This window comes from Pleurodeles waltl, chromosome 9 (genome assembly GCF_031143425.1).
Source record: "Pleurodeles waltl isolate 20211129_DDA chromosome 9, aPleWal1.hap1.20221129, whole genome shotgun sequence".
In the NCBI taxonomy this organism is placed as follows: Eukaryota; Metazoa; Chordata; class Amphibia; order Caudata; family Salamandridae; genus Pleurodeles; species Pleurodeles waltl.
The window spans coordinates 1,102,821,016-1,102,846,066 of record NC_090448.1 but is presented as its reverse complement, the minus strand read 5'-3'; the positions used below and the strand labels follow the sequence as shown (position 1 = coordinate 1,102,846,066).

The 25,051-nt window shown below is 42.5% G+C and overlaps 1 protein-coding gene across 1 annotated transcript in view; it reads left to right on the top strand.

Moving 5' to 3' along the window:
• ARG2 (arginase 2) overlaps window positions 1-25,051 on the top strand; it is a 52,684-nt gene that overhangs the window by 18,867 nt on the left and 8,766 nt on the right. The window contains exons 3-7 of the mRNA XM_069208822.1: window positions 4,290-4,467; window positions 9,131-9,290; window positions 16,058-16,152; window positions 18,663-18,767; window positions 23,043-23,179. Of these exons, the coding sequence (XP_069064923.1) occupies window positions 4,290-4,467; window positions 9,131-9,290; window positions 16,058-16,152; window positions 18,663-18,767; window positions 23,043-23,179 (675 nt within the window). The remainder of the gene's footprint in view (window positions 1-4,289; window positions 4,468-9,130; window positions 9,291-16,057; window positions 16,153-18,662; window positions 18,768-23,042; window positions 23,180-25,051) is intronic.

Below are 25,051 nucleotides of genomic sequence, written 5' to 3'. Positions count from 1 at the left end.
AGCTGAATCCCAGACTGAAACATGATAGCTTCCATAGGGGGATCTCTGTACCTACTGGCACAGCTCTCAGTGACCACAATACTTAATGTAGCCACAAGGTCTCTTACATGAGCAGGGGATATTTCTGGGCCGTCCATGAATATAACTAAGCGTTACTTAGGTCTCTTATTGCCATAGGAAGGAGACAATGTCTCATCTGGAATCTCATATCTTTAGTTAGTAATGATATTGTGCTATCCCCACGCCTTCAATATGTACTTTTGTCAGAAGAGGCGATGGGAGATTCTGCATGTGGCCACATATGCCAAGCTGGAAGGCTTGGTCCATGAATCGACAGTCTAATGTCACATACATCAGTCTGATGAAAATGTAGCACCAACACAAGCAGCTACAAATGACTTAACCAAGTCTCAATGCATGAGGCTACAATTTAGATCTGGCCTAGCGACTGCTTTAGCTGTGCCATTAACCCCGTATTTTAGTCAGCCCTCTTTCTCCATTGATATGTTTAGTGTCATTCCCATTTTATTTCTAGCACAGCCTACAGCATTGACCGGTGGTTCAGACCACTGGTTCAACCCACTTCATTCATTGGTTCTCTTCACTGTGAGTGACTGCCTTTTGTTTTCTTGCACGTGTTCATACACCCAAAATGTAGTCCACTTGAGTGCCAGGGCTGGCAGGACAATTACTGCTTCCATGCCATGTTTTTTTTTTTTTGCCCATTGGGTCGTTTAGTAACTTTATTTATTTACTCCCTCCCATTTGTAGACCGTGATATCTGTATTTTTTGTTACATTTACACATTTAATGCCCATTGCAGATGTTTGCAAAACAATCAGTAGATAAAAACATTGCAGGCTTGCCAACCCAAGACACACTGGCTTTGCGAATGCTGGTTTGTTATGATTCGCTCTAGCAAGCTAAAAACACCCCAGTTACGAAACTCTGTGTGTTTGCAGTCACCTAACTTCAAATGATTCACAAAGCAAGCCTTGTAAGAACACTAATTTGATAGTTTTCACATGGTGCAGTAAACGTCAAATGTTCAGGAAAAACCCTTCCTACACTGAGATCAAAATATTGTTATAGCAAGTGGAGTTTCATTGCCAGACAGGGAGGCAGATTTGTTCATTTAGACGTAACATTGTTTAAACGTAGATTATCAATGGTTTGGGAATTAATGCCTTGCCAGAGGGCACAGTTATTGAAATAAATGAGCGTAGGCCAGGGTGTCCAAGGAATGTTCAGTAAGGCCGCAGCAATGCCAGATTGTTTAGATAACTACTATGTAATTGAATTCCATTTAGATTAGCTGTATGAAAAATGATGTTAATCTGGCTATCCTGAACATCTGTCACAGATCCAGTCCTCCTGGATCTTCTTCTGGTGCTGTGGATTATGTATAAGGCCCCTGGTTTTATGGTATTTTTTCACAGTCCCATATTTATTTATCCATATTTATTTTATGCTAATTTTATCCATATTTATTTTAGGTTTTGTTAAAAAATGAAGCTGAAACTAGTGTATAATTTCTTATTGGAATGTCTGCAGTTTTCAATGATATAGGACCGGTAGATGATAAATCAGTACTTTAAAGATGGAACTTTTGATATCAGTCTTATCCATATATATTGCTCTTTAAGCGTCATTATGAAATGTCCTTATTTTTTAACCTACTTACCTGTCAATTGGCACAACTATTGGCCTAGACATTCATGACGGACAGTATTTAGAATTGCCCATAAAATAACCTGATTTTCGTTTTTATCTATATTTAAAAAGAAATAGGAAAATAAATGATTTTCTGCCTATATTTATCTGTAAAATTCGGTAAAAATGGAAAACAGGTACCCTCAAAAATGTGTTTATGTGGAGCAGGGCAAGAACTTGACCGAATGGAGTACATATGGACCTCCAGCAAACAATGGAGTTGCTGACTGAAGGGCGTGGAGTAGGGCACGAAAAAGCTCATAGACAATAATGTATTTAAGATGGGCCCAGCAAAGTCAGGGCTGTGCACAGCCGAGGGAAAATATAATGCTGGTGCAAGTTTATAGGAGCACAGTGCTGGTAGTGAATGGATTGCTCCAGCCAATCTGGGCCAACATCTATACACCTGGCACAAATTCCATCTGGTCAACTAGAACAGCCATGAGAGTGTCGAGAGACTGGGCAAACTGTATAATGATGATTATTGACTATGTGGATTGTATAATTGGAAGATACCTAGTATTCCACTATTTCATCCCAGTAATCACATAAAAGGCACTTGCTGGAGTTCATTAGCTACGTTTCCCCTTGCCCCAGTCTTTGGTCCTAAATACCTCGGGCACCTAAAGAAAGCTTCACAGGTATTAAGATGGCAACCGTGTATATTCATCTGTGCCTCTTCCTTGTGTCAGTTTGGGTTCCATATATCTCCTCATATCTCATCGTCACAGAGCTAATTGTTGCAACCCAATCTTCACCGATTGTCAAGTACCAAGTTCTAATAAACCCTCATTAGCTAGGTTCTTAGCCAAAACCTTTGAGAGTCTATCAGGATGGGATTAAGAGAATGGTAATCCCTTTTCCTCGAGGATTAATTTGTTAAATCACAACCAAGTTAGATTACATACTCATAGGCCTCACTTAAAAGTGCTTTGTAATCGTATTATTTTTTGTATGCGATAAGTAAGGATACCCTGGGATTTTGCCATCGAAATAGGGAAAAAATGCACAATTTGGCACCTCCCAGATCAACTGGATTTTTTTTCCATCACATTAATTGCAGGAGGTTTGGCCAGCTGATACTTATCAGGTGAAAACTCCGACTGTTGGATTTTTTCTGACATAGTCATAGCTGAGGCCTTATTATTGCTACATCACCGAGTGCTCTCTCTAGGGATACTTGTAGTCTCATAGGTAGTAGCACATTTCGAGAAAAATAAGCGAGTGTGCAGCTGTTCCCTGTCGAGTTTTCAAAAATGAGTGTACTCCGTCTGAGGAATGTTTTGTCACTTGAAACATATGAGATGAAATATGTCCTGCGTGGGAGAGCACTGTAGGTAAGATGGCATTCTTTATCAGAAACAGAAAAAATACATACATTAACCCAAGATAATGGCATTCACGAATAAAAAAGTAATTGAAGAGGAAATACGTTTTTGTGAGCAAAGGCGGGTGTCCTCCGACGCAGTCAACACACGGCTCCCTTCACTTCAGTGGAAAATGATGCGGATCCGCCCCATAGGCCTGGTGACACCATAAGCCTCTTGACCTTTGTTTCCATGCTTTGTAAATTCATGTTGCTGCCACCCCTTTCCTATTCCTCATACACATATGAAGGAAAACAAGGAATACAGATTAGCAGTATTTGTTGAGCCTGTGAGCCCTGGAATTTAGGTGGAAATTTAGCCCACCTTAACCTCCAAAAGATCTAGGCTTCCTAGAAGTCCTCCGAATTCCTATCTTAAGCCGGTTTGCATCTGAGACCCTCTTACCCAAGCTACTCTGCACGCGGTTTTGTCTTGAACACCTGATGCATTGTGGTCACAGTACACTATGAAGGCCCACTTATGACATCTACACCAGTTGACTTCCAATGCATTGTATAAAGGCTGGTTGAGCTTACAATTATATCACAGTTTTCAAACACACACATGATAGAATTCAGCAGTTATCCCATATTTATTTTTATGTATATTTTGTAAAGCTATTCAAACCATCCAGTAGCCTCTAATCCCTTTGATTCGGTACCCAGAATAGGGAGAGTCTTGTTATTGAAATTTCTTTCGAAAAGCAGTTTTGAACTCCTGGAATTCACCAAAGCTTTCCACCTCTATATCAATTTGCGAGCTGGATGAAGTTGTCCGAGTCTGTAGTGAACATACCTATTGGGGTGGAAATCGGTTTTAGACATCTAATCAATAACGTATGTGCTTAGCCATATGTTAACTTTGTACTATTGCAGTTCTTTGAAATTAAAGTATATTGTTTGTGGGTTTGTGTTGCAGAGAGATTCTACATTTTTAATTCAGCGGTATTTCAGAACATGCTGGTACCGTGGGAAATTATTGGTAAAAATAAGTATGGATATGTACTGTGGTATTAAAGAATTAAAGAAGTAGTCTGACTTACTAAGCCAAGCAGTCCGCATAATCAGACCATGTTTTTTCTTTAAATTTGGGTTTTGCACATATTAGATGTAAAACAAATTGGGTTTTTGCACATATTAGATGTCAAACCTGATGACCTTGACTTGCCTGGAATATACAAGGAATAATTACTTTTCGACTTGTCTTTAGGTTGCAGCGTGTATGATTTTGGAGATCTGAGTTTCACACAAGTCCCCAATGATGAGCTGTACAACATAGCGGTCAAGAATCCTCGGACTGTGGGATTAGCAAGCCAAGTGGTGTCGGACGCCGTGAGAAGCGCAGTGGGTGCAGGACACACTTGTGTAACACTAGGAGGCGATCATAGGTTAGTAACATCAGGCTATTGTAACTGAAGTGTTTGTTTGATGTTCTTCTTTTGCACACATTATAAAAATATATGTAATTGCCCCATGATGCAGAACAGCAGACAAAAGGACCTACACACAGGGAGCAATGCATATATGTAGTGTAAGTTTATTCAGGAGGTCCTGACTCATTACAGAAAAAAAATCTAACATACATAGATGAAACTCAGCTGCAGTGCTTAGGGCCTCATTACGAGACTGTCGGTCACAAGACCGACCAGCCTTGTGGTGGCGATCTGACCACCGCATTATAAGTTTGGCAGTCAGACCACCAACTGACCGCCGTCTCTGCCAGGATCCATGATCCTGATGGGGTGGTGGCGGTCTTGATTGTAATTAGCCAGGGCGGAGCTAAACTCAGCGCTGACTGGCTGATTACAACCTTATTGTCTGCCAGCTTCTTCATGGCAGTTTCCTACCAAGAAAATGCTGGCCGAGAACAAGTGCAGGGGGCCATAGGGAGGCCCCTGCACTGCACATGCCTAGGTCCAGCACTATCGGAATGCGCACCGTCTGCTTGCATACAGTGTGCATTATGAGGGTGCTGGTCGGCCCCCTCTGTGCTACAAGATAGCACTCAGCTCCTTTATGGGAGTCAAGTGCTATCGCGTAACACTGGTCCCACCGGACAGACTGGCAGGAACTCTATCTCAAGGTTTCCGCCGGTCGGCCAGGTCCGGCTGGCGGAAACCTTGTAAGAGGGTAGGGGGATGCCACCGCCATGGCGGTGGCGGTGGCGTCGTCCCCGTAAGTTTGGCGGTTCTGCGTTGGGACTGCCAAACTCATAATGGAGCGCCTTAGTCCTTAGAACACAAAAGCATTAGTAGATCAATAAAAGGATTTTTGTGCCAGAGAAAGAGGCCATTCCAAATGAGCATTTGTAAAACGGACATAAGACCTTAAAAGTACCCCTGGCCTTGGTGATACAAACCACTGAATGTCTGTAAGCAGAGTATTGTTGATATTCCTTAAGATGAAAACTCAAGAGAATTGATGTAATCAGAACGCTGGTAAATTTGGTAAGATCGGAGAAGTGATCAATGCTTTATTCGAACCTTTTTTTTTTTTAAGAGATTGTCGAATACAAAAAGCAGACTCAGGTATGATAACAAAGGTCTTAGCAAGATGTCCTCCAAGAATCATTGTAAGCTATTACTGCTGACCTAATATTACACAACTATCAAAGGATATGACACAGTGGCTAACTTGTCTTAATTGTGAAACAAATAAAAGCAAATCAATGAAGCCAAAACGCAAGCGTGAAAACACAAGTCACAGTCTTGGACCAAGTCAGGAAGATGCCTCACATATATATTAAAAACCAGAGAAGAGATAAGGGGAATCTTTAGAAGGCCCAACATGGGGCCCGGGCTTGTGGAGAATAGAAATTACTCATCCGCACTCCCTCCTGGCCAAAATTATTTGAGCCTTCTTTGGTAGGCTCCAAGATCAGTGATACCAACTCCAAGGTGTGATACATGATCCCATGTTCTTCTTTGTCATAGGAAACAGAAAGATCAAGTAAGATTGTCTTGTTCAGGGAGCCTTTTCTGAATTGGGTAAAAGATCAACCCTGCACCACTACCAAATGGAGGTCATTAGAAAGAATATAAAGTGCACATGCACCTGCAGAATGTCACTTAAAGAATGTCAACAAGTTTACTCAAGCTTGTGTTTAAAAAAAACAATATTGTCGCAAAAAAGATATTTGCCAATCTGTTTCACCATCAAAATATAGACAATAACATGTCTAACTTTACTAGACGAAATATGTGTGGTGGCTAAGTTAAAGTTAACTGAAGTGAAATCAAGCCTTTTCTTAAAACAATAATCAGAGTACTTTAATTACTACCAAAAACTCGTTGATGCCAGTGTAAAAGAAAACAGTCTGATATGAAGCGGGGCAGCCCAATCATTTTATTTTGGGTTTTTTGAAACTGAATAAACTGAAAAATCCTACTGGGTGGCAGAGTGCTATGCAGAGAAACTGGAGAACAAAACTAAAAGAAATGTAATAAATGATTGTGTAACCTTCGAATATTTGCGTGGAAAACAATATTAAGATGTATTGTCCTGAAGGACTAGTAATGTACCTTGGTCTGAACTGGAGCACTAGATGTTTCTAATCATAACACTCTACTGGTCCCTTCAGCGCTATATCATCCTTGGTTGCTTTATTAAATCATTAGCCCTGAAAATTAAATTCGTTTGTCAGTACTCGTCGTGTGTCTGATTGGTAAAAAAACACTCCAGTGACTAGATTGGCGGCCAGGAGGCTATTGCATTTTTTTCAACTTTCCTCAACTGAGAACAGGAGTTCTGCATCGTAAGGGTGGACACGGGAACGTTTTAAAGGAAAGACATAGAGCCTTCGCTGTATGACTTCCTGGAGTCATGAAATGTCATCTACAGAATGTTGTTTGTGTTTTCCCTAAAAGTTCTTGCTTTCATTGGCATAACTGCATAAGGGCCATATCACATCAGTGTACTTGGACTAGACTGCCAGGAAATGTCACCAGGGCTGACATGGGGCAAACTCTACTCAAAATCAGTCTGCCTTTCAGAAGACGTCCAGGCAGACCAGCATCACTACACTAGTGTGTAGGGAAAGGAGGATGTGAAGGGCTTTTGTACATACCCACCACCCTCACCATTGCTTCTACTTCAGTCCAGGGTAGAGAGAAAAAAGGCACCAGCAACCCAGCTAAGCAGAGGAAAAACGTAACAAAGGCACCAAAAAAGCATTATCTCTAGCTGGCATGGCAGCAGGAAGAAAACGTGATACCTTTTGGGGCCTGCTTAGGTGACCAAGAAACCCTGCATTGTAGGAGGGCCAGTGTATTCTAGTTAATACTTCTCGGAGGGGAGGGAGGTGGGGGAAATGGCAGAAGCAAAACCACATCATCATCATCATCACACATACGATGATGAATAAAAATTACATGAGGGGTGTACTGAGACAGCAGCAAAAGAATTGGAAAATCACAGTTGTCTGCAGGAAGCCAAGAAGGCAAATGTGAATAAGAAAGGGGGCTGTGACCTCAAGTCACCGAAATAGAAAAGGGACGTAGAAGGTACTCAGGTTACCACCAGCTGAAGGCTTCACCTAATCTTTACAGCCCATAAAGAGGAAGGATATACAGAACTCTCATGCGGTAGGGAAGAAGCGATGTGGACATTAGCAGTAAGAGCTTGTCTGAAGAAGCAGATGTAAATGTTGCCAGATTATTCCTTTAAGAGGAAGGGAATGTCCGGGCCTTGCTAAAAGATACAAAACCTCTTTAAGCACAACATTAAGCAAAGTTCCAAGTTTTCCGTCCTGAATTTAAGAATAATCCAAGCTTTCTATCCTGAGGCTTTGTAGGAGGAACGTTGTCTGTTTTGAATCCAGTTAGCACTTGGACAAATCCCAGCACCTAAATTCATAGAGCCATGTGAAAGTTCAAGTTTCATGCAGAAATGCCCTTTTTTAGGAGTGTTAATCCACATTATGTGATTCACAAATGTGGACTTAAAGTTGTAGAAATATTTACATCCACATACATTTCCAAGTGCATAAATCTACAGGTGACGAGTCGCTGTTCTTTGGCAAGATTGCTAAGGAATGTGTGGAAATGCCCATAATGTTCTTTTAAGGGGATATTGACTAATGTTTCAATGGCCAAGTCCCATCCTGGAAGTAGTAAGATATTTATTTTTGTTAAAAGCTTGAGTAAGACCATTCCCGGGATGAAAATCGAAAGAAGAACACTGGTTAATTTGTAAATTAACAAAAAAATGAGTTCTGAAATCCAAAGTTTTTCTTAGGAGCCTGCCACCGGCAATGCTGAATGCCAGAGTGGCTGAATATCAATTCTTTTAACTCTTGACTCCACCTGATGCCTTCAATTCCCTAACACTGTATTTCCTGGATCTCTTGCAGATTCTTGTTTTCATCCCTGCTTTCATTTGTTACTGTTTTCCTATCATTCCCTTCTTTATTCTCTCCCCAACCTTTACTACCTTTTTCTCTCTTGCTTTGTGGGAAGGTCTAATGATGAATAAGACCTGATCCCCAAAAGGAGCGCCGTCCCCATTATCTGCAACCAACACATTTTAAGCACGTAAGAAGGGTATACCCCAAAATAGGTGGGAGTGTGGAGCAAAGGGTTCCTCCAGGAACCTGACTGTTGCAGATACCAGGAATACTGAAAACCTCTGTAAATTCCAAAAATGTCAGAAATATATTCCCATAGAAGCCTTAAATCTCGTTTCCTTTGACTTCCAGTGTCCCATCCCTTCAGAGTCCCAGTTTTGCCTTTGCACCGAAAGCCTATGCAATTCGGAAGCAATAAACAATATGGATCAAGAATAGTCCGTTTAAAAGAATAAATGCACTTTCTTTTCTCTGGCCTTTGGGGCAGGCTACTTTGTTCATTAATGAAGGGTTGCAGCCCCACTGTCCACTTGAAAGGGACGGTATATAGCATTTATATTCTACAGCAAGACGGTGTTCTGACTATATACTGCGAAAGGAGACGTGTGTTCTCTGTAATGTAAATGTTTGTTTTCAATGCTAGAACTGTACAGTCTGATGCGACTGTTTGATAAAAGTGGGATCAATGTTCAATTTGTATCTTCCAGCCTCGCGCTTGGCTCCATCGACGGCCATGCCCAGCAGTGTCCAGACCTCTGCGTAATCTGGGTGGATGCGCACGCAGACATCAACACCCCGCTCACATCTCCTTCTGGAAACCTCCATGGCCAGCCTGTGTCGTTTCTGCTGAGAGAACTGCAGGATAAGGTACGGGGGCGGCCTCGTTCACCCCGGAGCTGGTTTATATTTATCTGCGGGGTGTCCCGTTTCACTGCGGGTGAAGGCCTGGCGGGGGCAGGTCCTTTGCCAGGCTTCTGATTGGCTGCTATTGCGGAAACGTCCAGTAAAGCCCGTGTCTCTGTGCAACCAAGCTCTCTGGGTAGTAGTGCTGGCAGGTCACCGGGAGGGTGTCTTGTAAAAGAGAGGACTCAACAGAAAAGCATATCAGCGGATACACTTTGTCGAAGAGGCCATCGCACCAAGGCCCGTGTCTTACCCATAGCCTGGTCTCTTTGGCGCTTGGAGCAGTTTTATTTGAACATTTTTTTCTCTAAGCGACATTAGTCTCGGTGCCCTTAACGCACGTAATCTGCCGAGGTGCCAGGCATAGTCAGAAGATGAGGAAGAGGCCAGTCATGCCCCGCATGGCAGTGTGGCACCAAAGCAAACAGCAACCCAAACTGGCATGATGTAAAGTCAATTTAAACGAGAAAAGATTCCTCTGCGTCCCCACACGCAGGTGAAGCCCATCATACTGCTGTGGGATTCGGGTTAATTGTACTTTGTATCCCAGCGCAGGGGTGGCTGTTGTCTTTCTGTGGTGTTAAATCACAGGTAAAGAGTTCCACATGATGTTAAAGACATATGCATTTGAATCACTTAATATGTATGGTGGCTCAGATCAACTAACAATCGCGCAGCACTGTGTTGTATAAATGAAAAAAAAGCTCAGTCCATGTTTAGTAATAGTCATCCGCCGATTTGGTTTTGGGCTGTATTTGCAAAAAAAAGACATTTTAGCTTCATGCTAAGCATTGTGCTACACTGCAAAGGCAAACTAGCACTACCTCGAGATGCACAATCCAGTATTCACGTCACTGCAAGGACCGCACATCCAAGGGTAATTCATTACACTCCTTACACTTAGAAATATTATTTGTTTTTCTGTTTGCTCTTTGTTTGGGTCCGGCTACATTTGCCATTAGAATTTCATGCAACAAGAAGTCATGCTATTTTAGGAGATGTAGGTTTACATGAAAACCTAAGGTGCCAACACCGCCTGTCATGACACCTTTGCATACATATTGATAGGGGCTAGTGCAATGCAACGCAGGTTCATCACCACACTCAAGTCTTCTTTTGATACCAGATAATTCTGGGCAGCTGTGCCACAGAAGACCCTGCGCAAGCATACAGTAAATCTGGACTGGCATTTCTCTCTATGACAGGTGATTCTTGTACTTATTAGGTCTGATCTGTAGGCAAGACCTACAAATACAAGGTTTTTGAAAAACCTCTTGTGGACCATACCAACCACTTACACTGGGCACTGTGCCAGCTGATGGCTTCCCTTCCTCTTCTTGTGTTTTCCCTGCCATGGATCATAGATTCTTTACCACCCTTTTGATTGGCTGATATATCCTTCCACTGCTCACATTCAGGAACTACTTAGTCTTTTTAACTAAGCACTCCATGAAAGTGCATATTTTAATATGCTCGCTTCATGTGCTATTCCGCCTCAAAAACGTGCCCTCAGTGTTGTTCCCACCTCTCCTGGCATACCTGTAAAAGCACAGCAACAGGTATTTCTTTGACAGCGTATAACTAAAGAGCAGACTTTAAGGGTTGTTTAATTTATTTCCTACATTCCACATATTGCACAAAAGCACAGGCCTTGGCACACAAAGGCTTCTATAGCATTGGGGGAGAGGCTGGCAGTTGCAGTAACTCAGCTGGTGCTTGAGGCAGAAGTTTACTTTGGATGGCTAAAAAGGAGATGTCTACTCCCCTGGTGACCCATAAATCTGCACTTTGGGTACCTCATATGGGCCAAATGGTGGAAGCATATTTCAGCCCGAGTCCAGTGGAAAGTAAATTAGGCCTTACCAAGTGTACAAAACTGGATTGTTAGTGTCCACCTTGATGGATAAGGCCACTAACTGCTAGATGTCATATATATTAAAATAAACCTGTGCGCTATCCTGGATAACATGACAAAAATCAGTCAGACTTAAAGGCAGTGTGTAAATAATTTGAAGCAGTGCAGACAGTGGAAAGAGTTACACAAACTCCATAATCAATTTAAAAATAAATAGAACAATGTTATGAGTGACATAAGACCAAAAGAACAAAAATCCAAAAAAAAGGAGCTGGAAATAAGAGTTTTGAAAGTTTAAACTAAAAATAACACCAAAAACCACGAAGCGCCGATGATAGTCCATGGAAGGGGTAGACTGACCGTGATAGAACCCAATTCAAATATACAAAGTAGATTGGTCCAGGTGAATGTCTTAAAGTCAAAAAGTCCCAATTCTGAAAGGGACTTAGGGCGTGATTTGTATGTTGACTGTACATACACTACATCGCAACGGCGACCGAGTATTCATTATGCCAACATGAAGGTCCACCCGTCTGCAGATACAAATGTGGGCAGACCTTCAGTTTGTCCACGGCGGCGACTCCTATTCTGCAATGGCCCGTGGGAAAGGCACTTAGATACTTTCAAGGTGTAAGACAGAGGCCAACAGCACAGTCTTGCCCCAGTCCAATTGCTCCTGCTACAGTCATCTGGGCATTTCCAGGAAAAGGCCTCTTGCAGCCAGTGGCATAACAAAACATGGGGGGGCCCGCTGCAAGATATGCTGAAGCCCTGCCCCCCCCCCCGTTACTCACATCAGTAGAGGCTGAGTGGGCCCCTTCCAGTATGGGTACGCCTGGGGCCCTCCCACACTGCAGGGGCTGCAGAGGCCTCTGTTAAGCCCCTGCTTGCCGCTTCTGTATCCTTGTACTCACACAGTCATCCAACCGATCCTCCTTTGATCTGGGTACAAGAGGTCCATTCTTTCATGGCTCTTTTCAGGTCACAGACAGAATGCCTAGTTCTCTTTGGATCTTCAGCGGGTCCAGAAAGTGTTCTCCAGAGGGTATCGTATGTGCCACATTTATGGTTGGCACTATCTAGTGAGGGTGACTCCTATGCAGAGCTTAATTGTTAAAAAAAAAAAGTTCCTGGGCCATCGTCAGGAGGCTACTGCAGTTACTGTAGTTTGCACCACCCATTTCCTGTCAGTGCCGACAAATATAGTACCAGCACAACTACTAACCATCACTCGTATACTTGTGACAGTTCAGACTATTCTAGCCCCCCCAAAGCTATAAGAATTGCTAGGGTGGCAGGTATTAGTCATTTTTAATGTAATGAATTCGTAAACAGCTGTTATGTGCTCATCTCTGAATTACACAAACACCACAACCATGTGGCAGGCTGTCATAAGTGCCAGTGCAGAGCCCCGTAAACCAAGGGTTCAAATTAAGCACTGCTTCTGGGCATACCATAACCAATGGGATGAAAGTTCCCAAGGGCAACCCAACCCACATTTTCAGTAGTTGTTGTTTGCCTTAATACAAGCAGGGCAAAAATGCAATGAGCAGGGCACTGCCAAAATGGCCGAAGTCTCCAGACTCACTAAAGTTGGGCGCTGGGGGTGTGTAAGGAGTGTCCTAGGGAAATCTTCAGCATCCTCCCACATCTAACACTAAAATTCTGTTTGACGCTGGTCTAGACTGACAACAAAACCGGAGACAGATGTCATGTTAAACAAAGCAGGGTCTCTCAGTAACCAGACAGGAGATACACAGTTATTGTTATCTGGTCCGGTTTGATCCCTTTGAAGAGCACACAAGTCTTACGTGTGCCTCAGACAGACCTGTCAGGCAGGACTTGTGCAAACATGATGATGACCACAGCCCCACTCTAAATATTCTGCTGAGCCCAGAGGAGGTCAAACTGACTATTGTGTAGTAGCTCTTTGGAAGAATTTCACACCTCATTCACAACATGTAGAGGCTGACCAGCTGGCGTAGGCTAATGCTAATTCGCCTGTTCAAGACACGGGTAGGAAAAAGGAAACTTTCTAAAAGGTACTTCTCTTTAATATTTAAATGCTGACTAGCTTTGAAGTGGATTTTTATAACCATTAAAAGTAGTTCATTATTTTTCTAGCTGCCCACATTGCCAAAATGCACTATTACTATTTTAATCTGTACTCTTGTTTTCCTACATAGGACAGCTAGGCCTGCCACAGTGAAAATAAATGCGGGCGCCTTGTTGTAAGGACACGGTGACTCATTTTCTACATGTCCCACTTGCACCCTGCCTTGTGGGCTACAAGGCCTACATAGGTGTGACTTAGTAACATGTAAAAGATAGGTCATTACCTGAAAAGGGGTTATTTTCAAAGGTCGCACTTGAGGTTTTACTTCAAGTTTACATGGTAATCCCGGAGCCATGCTTTCAGGGCAATTGTAGTGGATGGCACACAAGGTGCTGCAGTGAACAAGTGGCATTTATCTTTCCAGGCCATGGGTGTATTTCTGCACCAATACTATGGCCTTATAGGAAAGTGAAATGTGCCAATCAGATTTTAAGCCAATATCGACCTACACTGGATACTGGATAGCAGTGTCCCAGTGTTAGAGGTCAAGATAAACCAGCAGGTGAGCCCAAAAAACATTACAAACTTGGGGGGAAAGGGTGACCACCCAAAAAGGGATCACTGTGCAACAGCAAACATTCTCCTTAAAATTCTGATACTTCCTTTTATTTTTTTTAATTCTGCTCAGAGTTTTCTGTCTGAAAAGTATTTGAAAAATGAACTATTCCATTTATAAAGTCTGTAAATATTGAATTCAATGTAGGTTTGTGATAACTTAGACATGTGTTTGCTTTTCCACCAGTATTTTTAAAAGTTTTTTTTTCTTTAATTTTTATAAACAATGCTTAGCACTTGCATTATAAACACAAGACACATGGAATATGCTGATGCTTGTTATCAGTGCACCCTGGGTTCTATTTCAAAATTACTTAGCAGATAGTGTGAAGAATCTGAAGTTGCTAAAAGACAGCTTAATAAATTAATTGTAAAACAACATGGCATTGAAACTGTAAATATTATAAATCATGTGAAACCCAGTTATCAAAACCTAGTAAATTATATTTATGCTGGCAAAATATTGAATTTAGAATAACAATTCCACAATCCTGATGTGCAGAACCAAGATTTGAGAAGCTTTCTGACACTGAGGCCCTGATTTATACTTTTTGGTGCAAGAATGCACTAACGCAGTTTTGCACCAAAAAGTTTAGCACCGGCTTGCACCTTTTCTGTGCACCAGCCGGGCACCATATTTATGGAATGGTGCAAGATGGTGCAAAGGATAGGCAAGCGTAAAACAAAAATGACGTTAGGCGGGTGGGGCTAGTGGTATGGAAGAAGGGGGTTTTGCACCAAAAAATGACGATGGGCAGGTTAGAGTTAAATAAAAATGACTCTAACCTGCCTAGAGTCATTTTCTGACACAAAACCACACATACCACATTACTCCTGTCTTAGGAAAAACAGGAGTCATGCCCACCACCCCAATGGCCAGCACAGGGGGACCAGGGTCCCCTGGGCATGGCCAATGCACCCAGTGCCATGTAAGGGGGCCCATTTCAGGGCCTCCAGTGGCACTTAAAAAACAAAATACTTACCTGTACTTACCCGGGATGGGGTCCCCCATCCTCTGCTGTCCCTCTGGTGTGGGTGGGGGTGTCCCTGGGGCCTGGGAAGGGCACCTGTGGGCTTATTCCATTGGGTTGTACCATGGAAATAGGGCCAGAGGTCCCCTAATGCCTGTCCTGACCCAAGCGTTAAAAAATGGTGCAAAGCAAACTTTGCACCATTTTTTGATCCCTCCTGTGCGTGATTTTAGCACTGGGGGCATAAATATGGCACTAAGGCCATAGTCAGTTTTTGCACCGGAACGCCTACTTTGCATCTCATTGACAAAAAGTAGGTTTCCACATCCAAAAAATGACTAACTCCATAAATTTGGTGCTAGATGGGTCCAGGGCCAAAGTATAAATATGGAGTTCGTTTTGCACTGAATTTGTGTTAAAAAAAAATAACGCAAATTCGGTGCAAAACAAGTATAAATATGCACCTGAATCCCACAACCACAGGCAGTTTGCTGTTATGGTGGATTTTCCACAGCTCTAAATAAAGGAGTAAGCAGTGGAACGTAAGTAAACACAGTATAGAGACAACAGAGTGGTCAATGAAAATGTGGTGAACACCCGCAAAGCCTTTTTTAAGGTACACGCAAACATTTAGTGGAAAAAAATACAGAAGAGAGCAACTGGCAATGAAAACTCCCCAGCACACTCATGTGGTGCACAATGGATATCCTCAAACAGAAAAATAATTTACATGTAAAAAATTTAGAAAAATGTTGCTGGCTTAGGGTTACCATACTAGTGGAAATTTAAGATTTTACTGGATCTCCATGCATACACAGGCAATGTAATTCTCTGCTCTAACACAGATAGTAATTTCAGTGACACCGACAAACGTTAATGAGCAAAGCCATTTCTGATGAAATATCCAGCAGAAATTGACAATATAATCCATAACACCAAAATTGATACTATTTAAAAGTAGTTTCCCACAACGTGTTCTTTATGTGTTGGAAACTAATATTGTCCCAAATCTCTCAGTAAGAAGCTTCTGCTGCTAAATATAGCTATTAGCTGATACAAGCCGGGGCTTGTCCATTAACTAAATCAATTTATCTCCCAGAAATGAAGTATTAGATGGCACAGCAGCTTCACTTTCACATACATCCCTGTCATCATTAAGAAACACTCTAAATGTAGGTGTCACTTGATAAACATCGGTCTCACTTCCATCCCTTTCTTCCTTTCTTATTACCAGATTCCGCTGCTCCCTGGATTCTCTTGGACGAAGCCACGCCTTTCTAGTTCCGATATTGTGTACATTGGCTTAAGAGATGTTGATCCTGCAGAATAGTAAGTAAATACCTCTATCTTCCTTATCTACAGTGCAATTTTGTTATGTAGGCAAGAAGACTAGATACTAAAGAAAGCAAACAGTATTTCGTAGTTCTAAGCTCTATCTACTCAAAAGTTGGAAAGCTGGAGAAGGAATTCCTATTGCAAACAGGAAGCTGAATGAGCTAGGAATTCACTTTATCAAGTAATGCTTCAAAATAAATTAAAATAAATCTGCAGTCACTGTTTAAGATTGTTTCACTGAATAAGGGGGGGATATATATATATACACACACACACACACACACGAAAAGAGAACTCTGGGTAGTTCCCAAGTTTAGGTGGAGAGCAGCTCTAGTAAGGGGCACTCTGCAACACCAGCGACACTCTAGATTTGTTCACCTCAAATGTCTGTTTATCTAGCAAAGTTTTTAACCATTGGATCAGCACAGTGCTAGCCACGCCGAGCCAGGGTGCTCCTTACTGGAGCTGCTCTCCACCTAAACTTGGGAACTACCCAGAGTTCTCTCTTCCTTTTCGTATACATGTGTATGTATATATATATATATATATATATATATATATTATATATGTGTGTGTGTATATATATATATATATATACACAATTATTATTTTTTCAGTGCATGCCTCTATATGCCATTTCGTTCTCTCCAGGATTTAAAATTCAGATACATTTCCTACATTGCATTCCAGCTGCCTGAAAACAATGAAACTGTATAGTTCCTATGTTCAACCGGTTCATTTTTACACTGCTCATCAATGGAATGTTCCAAGTGTGATTATTACCTTCTACTAAATGTGACTTTCCTTACACTTAATTCTTGCTTAGTGTTACACTTCAAATTTGCCTATACAGACTTGCAAAACATGTAAATGAATTAAGACCAACAATGAAAACTTCGCCTAAACAAACAAAAGTAACATGCCTTGTATATAGTTGCAGAAACCTAACCAGTAGTTGATGGTCTAACTAAAAAAAAACAGTTGTTTAGACAGCTGTTAGTTTTGCCTCTCATGTGGATTACACTGGTGAAAGTAAGACCGAATGGCTTAGACGGGCCAGTGCTTCTTGCATAAAATCTGTAACAGACCTGATGATATACTTTAGGTATGGTAGTGTGTGGTTTGGTAGTTGAGTCCAGCACATCTCCTCGCAAGTGTCTTTCCAGTAAAGGCAATAGTTTATGTGCCAATAAAAAGAAGCAGGTTGATATTTATTTTGTAAAGTTATTTGTTTTTACTTCTGGATTAGTCTTTTACCTGAGTTGCTTTGTTGTACCTTTTGCAGTGTGAGCCACCTGAAATCGTGATTTACTAGGATTGTAACCCTAGGTACTGCAATGCAGCGCAGGGCCCTTCCTTGCGTTATGTTATGTCAAGGGGGACTGTCCCATGCAACAAACCATTGTAGAGATGGATTTGGACCAAAATCCTGTGCCTCCCTGAGGCAGGCGTAACAAGGGCAAATGTTTTCTTTTCTCCTCTTTGCAGATGTGCTGCACCATACAGCACACATACAAAGGGGAAAATTACTTAAACCATAGTTTTTGTACAGGAAGGGACCCTTTGCTGTTCAAAAGCCATACAGACCACGATCAGACACCCTTCAACTATGGCGCAAGGCCGCAGTACGGCCATTTGAACATGCCTCCTGACTTGAAACAGGTCAAGTGGTCTGACAACAGGTCCTATTATGCCTTCAAATGAAAGTGGTTCTGCCTACAACATCTGGACGCATACATAATTCCAAGAACATGCCAAAAATACACAATAGTTGGCCTACAATTTTCCTTCATTAACAGCCCATTAGGGAGTGCAGAAAAATCATTATCGGACATCATTTTTTTTACTATTGCAGGAGCTCATGGGTTTTCATATTTTCTTTTAGCCTAGTTAGGCCTCCTTTAATTTAAATCTGCTGTTCCAGCATTTTTATGCAGCACCCTCGTATATGTAATTTAAAGTAATGTCATTTAAAGTAATCCCAATTGCTTCCTGGGTTACTCACTTTTGCCTAATTTAGATAGAGGAAACCCACTATGGTTCAGGTTTAAGTTTCCTAATATCGCCACAAGATTCCAGTATCTGTGCTCATACGAAATATGTTGCCTGTATATTGTTTGAAATGAATGCTGGATAAATGGATTCCATGGAAGCTATCTCTGAATTAATAGTATGTGGACTTATTTGTTTCTATAGTACTAGATAGTCCATTTGCAAAAAAGGGGCAGAAACGAAGGTAAACTTTGCAATAAGGTATAAACAAAAGGTAGATATGACTTTGTATGATAGGGAGGTTGTCTTTTTTTATGAAATTTCCAAAGCCTCACACCTTACTCGCTTCTCCAGCTTGCTTCTTTCATTTGGTTTAGTCATATTATTGATTCATTCATTGCCCATCTATTACTCAAGAAAGTAACATGGTTTTTACTATGTTAGCGAGGTACTGCAATGAAACATAGAGTGACTAGGTTGCTAACTGTTTCTTACTGTTTTGCTATAAACAGTTATATACTAAAGAACTATGGCATCCTATACTTCTCTATGAGGGATATCGATCGCCTTGGAATTCAGAGCGTTATGGAAAGGACGTTTGATCAGCTAATGGGCAGGTATGTTGAGACAAAAAAAATCGAATTCACTTGAATGTTGTAGCTTTTCCATCATGACATGAAAATACGTCGGCAGCATTGTGTTTAATTTATCAGTAAGTAGGTTTAGTTTGCAATCAGTAACTCCGGTCGGCCAGCTTCTGGGAAAAAAAGAATATAGAGGCACTGACTTCGTAACTTCTCTGATAAAATGTGGTCAGACTGGCTTGTGTGCTTGCTTGTCATAGGTGGTCTGCTTAGTTGAGGTACCAACACTACGTCACCTTCCCATGGGACCTCCAGGTTCAGTACTACGACAGGATCTTCTGCTCAGCAGAACCTTCCCATCAGGTAGAGTGGTGGCTCCCGTCTTCCAGAGCAAAGCCAAACAAAGGTTCCCCTTGACAGAAAATACCTTTTGTACTGCAGTTATGACCTGAAAAAAGGCCCTGCTTCTCCACTACAGGATCTTCATTGCTATTCATTTAGGATGAATATGCACGGGATCCTAAAATACTTTACAATGGAGAACCACTTTCTTTTTTTAAATAAGCCTATTCAAAGACATGTTCTGTTTATCATTATAAGAGGAAGTGGGCAGATAGGCAGACCAGACTTGCAGAGGCAACAAAACCACACTCTTCCTTTAGGCCTCTTGCCTAACCCGCACCAGGGTATTGCTCTGGCAGTGACTGCCTGCTCTTTGTAGTTAGGCTTCCTAAACACTGTTCCGCGTCTTTTGTTCTTCTTGTTTGGCTGATTTCCATCGGATTGAAGCAGTTTTCAAACCGTCTGATATATTTCGCTGTGATCGTCTACTCAGTGATTTTGCTGAGTAAACTATTTTTCTATCAGAGAAGACATGCTGTCACTGTTTTCGAGTGGAAAGGAAATAAATCAGAAACATTGTCATGTGACTTGTGTACAATCACCTTGCACCCCCCCCCAAACCCCCCCCCACACCCCACACCCCACCCCCCCCAAAGCATCTGAAGCTGGTGGTTCTAAGCCAAAGAAAAACCCCAGGCAAATGCTTAGCACTTTCGGAGACCACTTCTGAACGTCCACGTGAAGGATGAAAGACAAAGGAACATCAATAGCTTTCCTACAAGGACAAGGCCATCAATGCACTAGCCTTCAAGACCAATGTCAATGCACCTGACCTCTTTTTTTTCCATATGGAAAAGGTATTCCTCAAATTTGAGGCATATGCCTTTGGGAGGATCGCAGCCAAGCAAGCACACATCAAGCGGTACCCCGTAAGGTGTTTAGAAGTCAAGCTGGTCAGCATATTCTCCTCAACACCAAATAGAGATGAGGCACCCCTGTCTGATGCTGCCAAGGAGCTGTGGATGGATGATGATGCCAAACTCCAACAAAGAGGCAACACTTCCAAGTGGCCATGGGCGTTGTACTCGACAAACCTCACCCAGCATGCCTCCATCCAGATTATTACAAGTGGAATAATATGTCCTTTCAGGGAGTTCCGCTGAATGCGGCCGGTGATCTGAACATAGGATAATGCCATACCCCAAACAAGATATTTATTACTTTTTGAAACATTACATCACAGGACCTGACATTTAAGGGCATCAGTCTTATAGGGCCAAAAATGTAATGCATCTAAAGCCAAGCAACAACCCCATCTTTAGCTATAAGTAGTGTTCCCTAGAACCGTCACGTGACATATCCCCTGATGAGCAGGCATCCCCAAAAGGCACAGGAGGTAGAGCTAACAACAGGAAATATATAACTACCAGGTAGTTACAGATTCATCCTTAAAAGACTAGTGATTCAGCATATCTTTAGATGTCAGATTATTTCAGAGTGAAACATATGACGTTCCATTTGTGTTAGGCAATATTAGTGAAATCCTTCAGAAGACTTAGGCCCATATTTATACTTATTAGCGCCGCATTTGCGCCGCTTTTTGAGGCAAAAGCGGCACAAACTTACATAATACAATTGTATTTTGTAAGTTTGCGCCGCTTTTGCCTCAAAAAGCGGCACAAATGCGGCACTAAAAAAGTATAAATATGGGCCTTACTATCTCCAGAGGAAATGGTTTCCATTAGAGGAAAAAATTTATAATACCGTTGGTAACATGGGCCCACATGTCTCCCTCGTTACTCTGGAAAAACAGCTCTGTGAGGCATACGGATTGGTTTTCAGTAGATCGATTCTGCAAATATGGGACTATCTGCAGAAAAGCAAAGGGCTTTCCAAGAGACAAACAGGTGCCCAGATGTGGGAATCTACAGGTTAAATTCAACCTGTGAATACACCAATACTACCTCCAAGTTTCCGACTCTAGGAGTTACAGTTCACAAGCTGGTCTAAATAAACTTGTTGTTTCTAAGTCTGGACACTCAGGAAGAAGTTAACTTTCCTTTTATTAGGAAAAGCCCCCTTCACACCATCAAAGCAATTCTTAAACGGCGCAAAATGGAAAAGAACCGCAAAATCACTCCTTTTGATCACAAATAAACCTCGACCCAAGGTGCGTTAGCATTTACCACATCTTTCAGATCCAGAATGGTCAGGTGCCTAAATGGGTTCCTGGTTTTACCCATCTATGGTCCAGTCCTGACTCTTCCACAAGTGAAGAGAAGATAAAGTACCCCAAGCTATTCCTGTGCTTATCTCTGTTGCAATAAAATAGAAAACCCAGCAAGTAAAAGTAATCCACCCAATGCCACCATCAGATGATTACACTCTGGATGGAAGGAGACCGTTGTAGGGTTGAGGAGAAGCGGCTCACCCACCAGTATCTCCCCCCCCCCCCCCCCCTTTCTCCCAAAGGAGTCTTGCATTGTGGAAATGGTGATTCTAGCAAAGGTCCTACTCTCGATTCAAGTGGGTGATTGGCTCTGCACCACAGATCTTTAACACATATGTATTTCCACATCACAAAATAGATGATCTATGCTGGAAAACTGCAGTTCATAACAAGGGGCGATTAGCTTGAGTGGTGGCCATCAAGTCAACACTGCGTGATAACCAAGCACATACATTTATGGAGTAATGCATGGCCCACACCCTTCCTACTGCTGAAAGGATAAAGCCAGAACTCAGATCATAAGCCCAGCATTGCTCAAATATGCAACTAACCGCCTAGTATGACGAGCAACAGGAGATTCCTCCACTAGCTGCCTAACATACGCATCTGCCAAGCAGCTGACACGTGCTGAACAAGAAGGTGCATTAACAGCTGCAGAACAGCCATCTGGTCTCGCCCTGCAAAACCACTATCCTCGAAGTCTAACAAATGCACATTTGTTAACTTACTGACACCACAGCCCACAAACCTACTCAGACTCTGGCCTGCACTAGAAACCGCAGGACCATTTGCAATGTCATGTGTGGACTAGCGCCCATGCTGTGAGGCCATACTAATGGTAGATTATGACTGTCAAGTATACAAGTACAAATAGCCACTGCTCCCTTGCTTGCCTCTGGGTGCAGAACAGTGGTCCCAGCGGAGAGAGCAGAGTTCAGAAGACTTTAAACAGGTGTGTAAAGGGACAATGCGTGTGGGCCAGAAGGATGCCCGTTCACGCGTCTCTATGAAGCCTTCGCACTGCACTGTGGCCTAGTCTCACCAGTCATGAGTGACTATACTTCTTGGCTGACACAAGGTGCGTGTGTTCCTAAACTCTCCACATATTCTGCATCGCTTAGAATCCTGAGCACTTACCACCGTTTATCTGCAGGTCCGTGACAGGATTCAAGTGCCGGGGGCACTTCCGTAGAGCACGACGGACTAGTCGTCCCGAACAATGCCGTCCTGTACTCGAGAACTAAACCAGCGCCGTTTGCATTTTATTTTTGTACACCGGGACAATATTTAGTTCATATCATTGGTTTCAAACCATTGCTGCTTACGTGTAAAATAATATTCAAAATTCAGTACGTGTAGCACTTTACTACGGCTATGAAAAATAAATTAAATAAGCAAGGGGTAAAGGGAGTCCGTGCTTTCGGAGGCTGGAGATAAAAGTATCAGCTCAATAGCTGGTCTGCTAGGTAACATGTATTGTTCTTTTGTGTTAAACTTAAATTTTGTTTGAAATAACATTTTTAATTGACACATCTTTTCAAATATACTTGCATGCGAACTTGCCTATCTATGTGCATCCGGCTATGAGTAAACACAGTCTTGATACCCAGCTCTTGGCACACATTGTGAAAAACTGTTGCAGCTAGAGAATAAACGCTGAAGGGCCGCATTCTAGATACAGTCTGCCAGGAAACCGGAAGTCAACTGTATGTGTGGTTTTCTTTTTTCTCTTTCAGACGGACACGGCCGATCCATCTCAGCTTCGACATCGACGCGTTTGACCCCACGCTGGCTCCAGCAACCGGGACTCCGGTTCTGGGTGGGTTAACGTACAGGGAAGGGGTGTACATCACAGAAGAAATACACAACACAGGTAAAGCAATGCTTTCGCTTTTACACTTAAACAGCAATAACTCCATAGGTTCTCCAATATAGGATGTTCCAATTATTCACGAGGTCCCAGACCTCTGAAAAAAGGGCCCCGAGTATGAGGAAGCTACCCAAACATTGTTATAGGTTAATTAGTTTTTTTTTTTCACCTAATCAACTCACAACTAATCTTTAGAAGAGGGGCAAGATTGAATCACATCCTCTTTCACCCTTGCTACAGGAGGTCACAGCAAAAGGCTGGTGTTTTCCTCCCATTTCGCTAGATTTTGATGAGATTTTAGCCACCTATGGACAGAGCTTCATCCGAGCAAGAGGTCCAAGCACTCGTATACAAATTGTAATCAGGCAGAGCGCCACTCGGTCACAGCCCCTCCATTGGGGCTGAGGGGCCATGACCCCCACCCCAACCTTTTTGCCCCTCAAAAAGAATGTCTGTCAGGCTGAGCAAAGGTCAGCCTATCAGACACTCTTCATGTTCAGGTCAGGCAGCCAGGAGCAGACATGCGCTATTTTGGCCAGGCTCCTGACTGCCTGAACTGAACTTTGCTGAGCTGAAGAGGTCACCGCTCCTGTGGGCGTGACCTCATCAGCTCAGCAAAGGTGCCTCAAGGCCCTTCCCCTCAGTGACGAAGGGAAGCGTCACCCATTGACTCCAACCTGGGCGCTTCAGGTTTAAGCCCTGAAGCGCCCAGGGCGAGTGTCAACCAGTGACACCTTTTCACAGAGTGGGGTGGGGTCAGAAGTCTCACTGACCCCATCCCTCTCTGTGACTAAGTTGGGACTACTGCCTTCCCTCATTGCCTGACCTAAGGTCAGCCAGTGAGGGAAGGCAGCAGTCCCAACCCTCCTGGGACCTCTGAGGCAGAGCAGAAGGTAAGTGTGTTTTTTAAAATGAATGTTTCGTACTTGCATGTATGTTTACAATATTTGATAATGAGTGTTGGGAGAGGGGGGGGGGGTAGTGTGAGTGTCTATCTATCTTGCACCCCCTCTAAATTTGCCAGGCGCCACTACTGAACACACATTTTTCCAGAGCTTATGACAGAGCATGGGATCTTTCCCAGCCTTGAACGTCACTGTAAGATCACTTGGGATCTTCTGACCAGGCAACATAAGTATCCTGACACCTACACTGTTTTATACGTTCTAGGCGGGGCACAACACACTCGGAAGCTAACACACGGCCACCAGCAGCCAATGCAAACAACTTGTGGTGGGAGAGGAGTAATCACACTCTAATAACACCTCTAGCTTTGCAATTTATAACCTTTAGAAACATCGCTAGTAGTTTATTAGAGACTTCAAACATGAGATTACCGTAATCTACTCTACCTAGAATGACAAAAAGTAGGTTCATAAACAAATGCTGTTAAACAGAATATGAGCAAAATTCCTTGTACTTATATTGCTTCTTATAGACTAGGTCTGATCCAGCATAAAGCCAAAAGTCTTTACTGAGGGAGAGGAGAAACACTGGAGTGTCTAACACTGGAGTGTCTAACACAAGAGGCGTCTTTGCCACAATCACAGCCAGTCATTTGTCATTTTATTTCAGCATATTTGCAATTTAGCATGAAAGTTTGGGTTGGATGTGCTCCCTTAAATACAGAACAGATCTGTATCATTAAGGAATGTCTCCCTTGAGCTTACTACTTCAAAATGCCACTGCATTCATATTTGCCACGGGTAGGATTGGCCATAGTAATTGAAGCAAGGGAGAAGGAAAATGTTACCCTGTAGGCATTTGTTGTAGCATGTAGTGATGTAGATTCACTTGCTCTGCATGCTCATGCCATCTAGTGCTAGGCTCAGCTGTTTGCTAGTTGTTTTCCTGTGACGAAAGCTTCAAGTCACC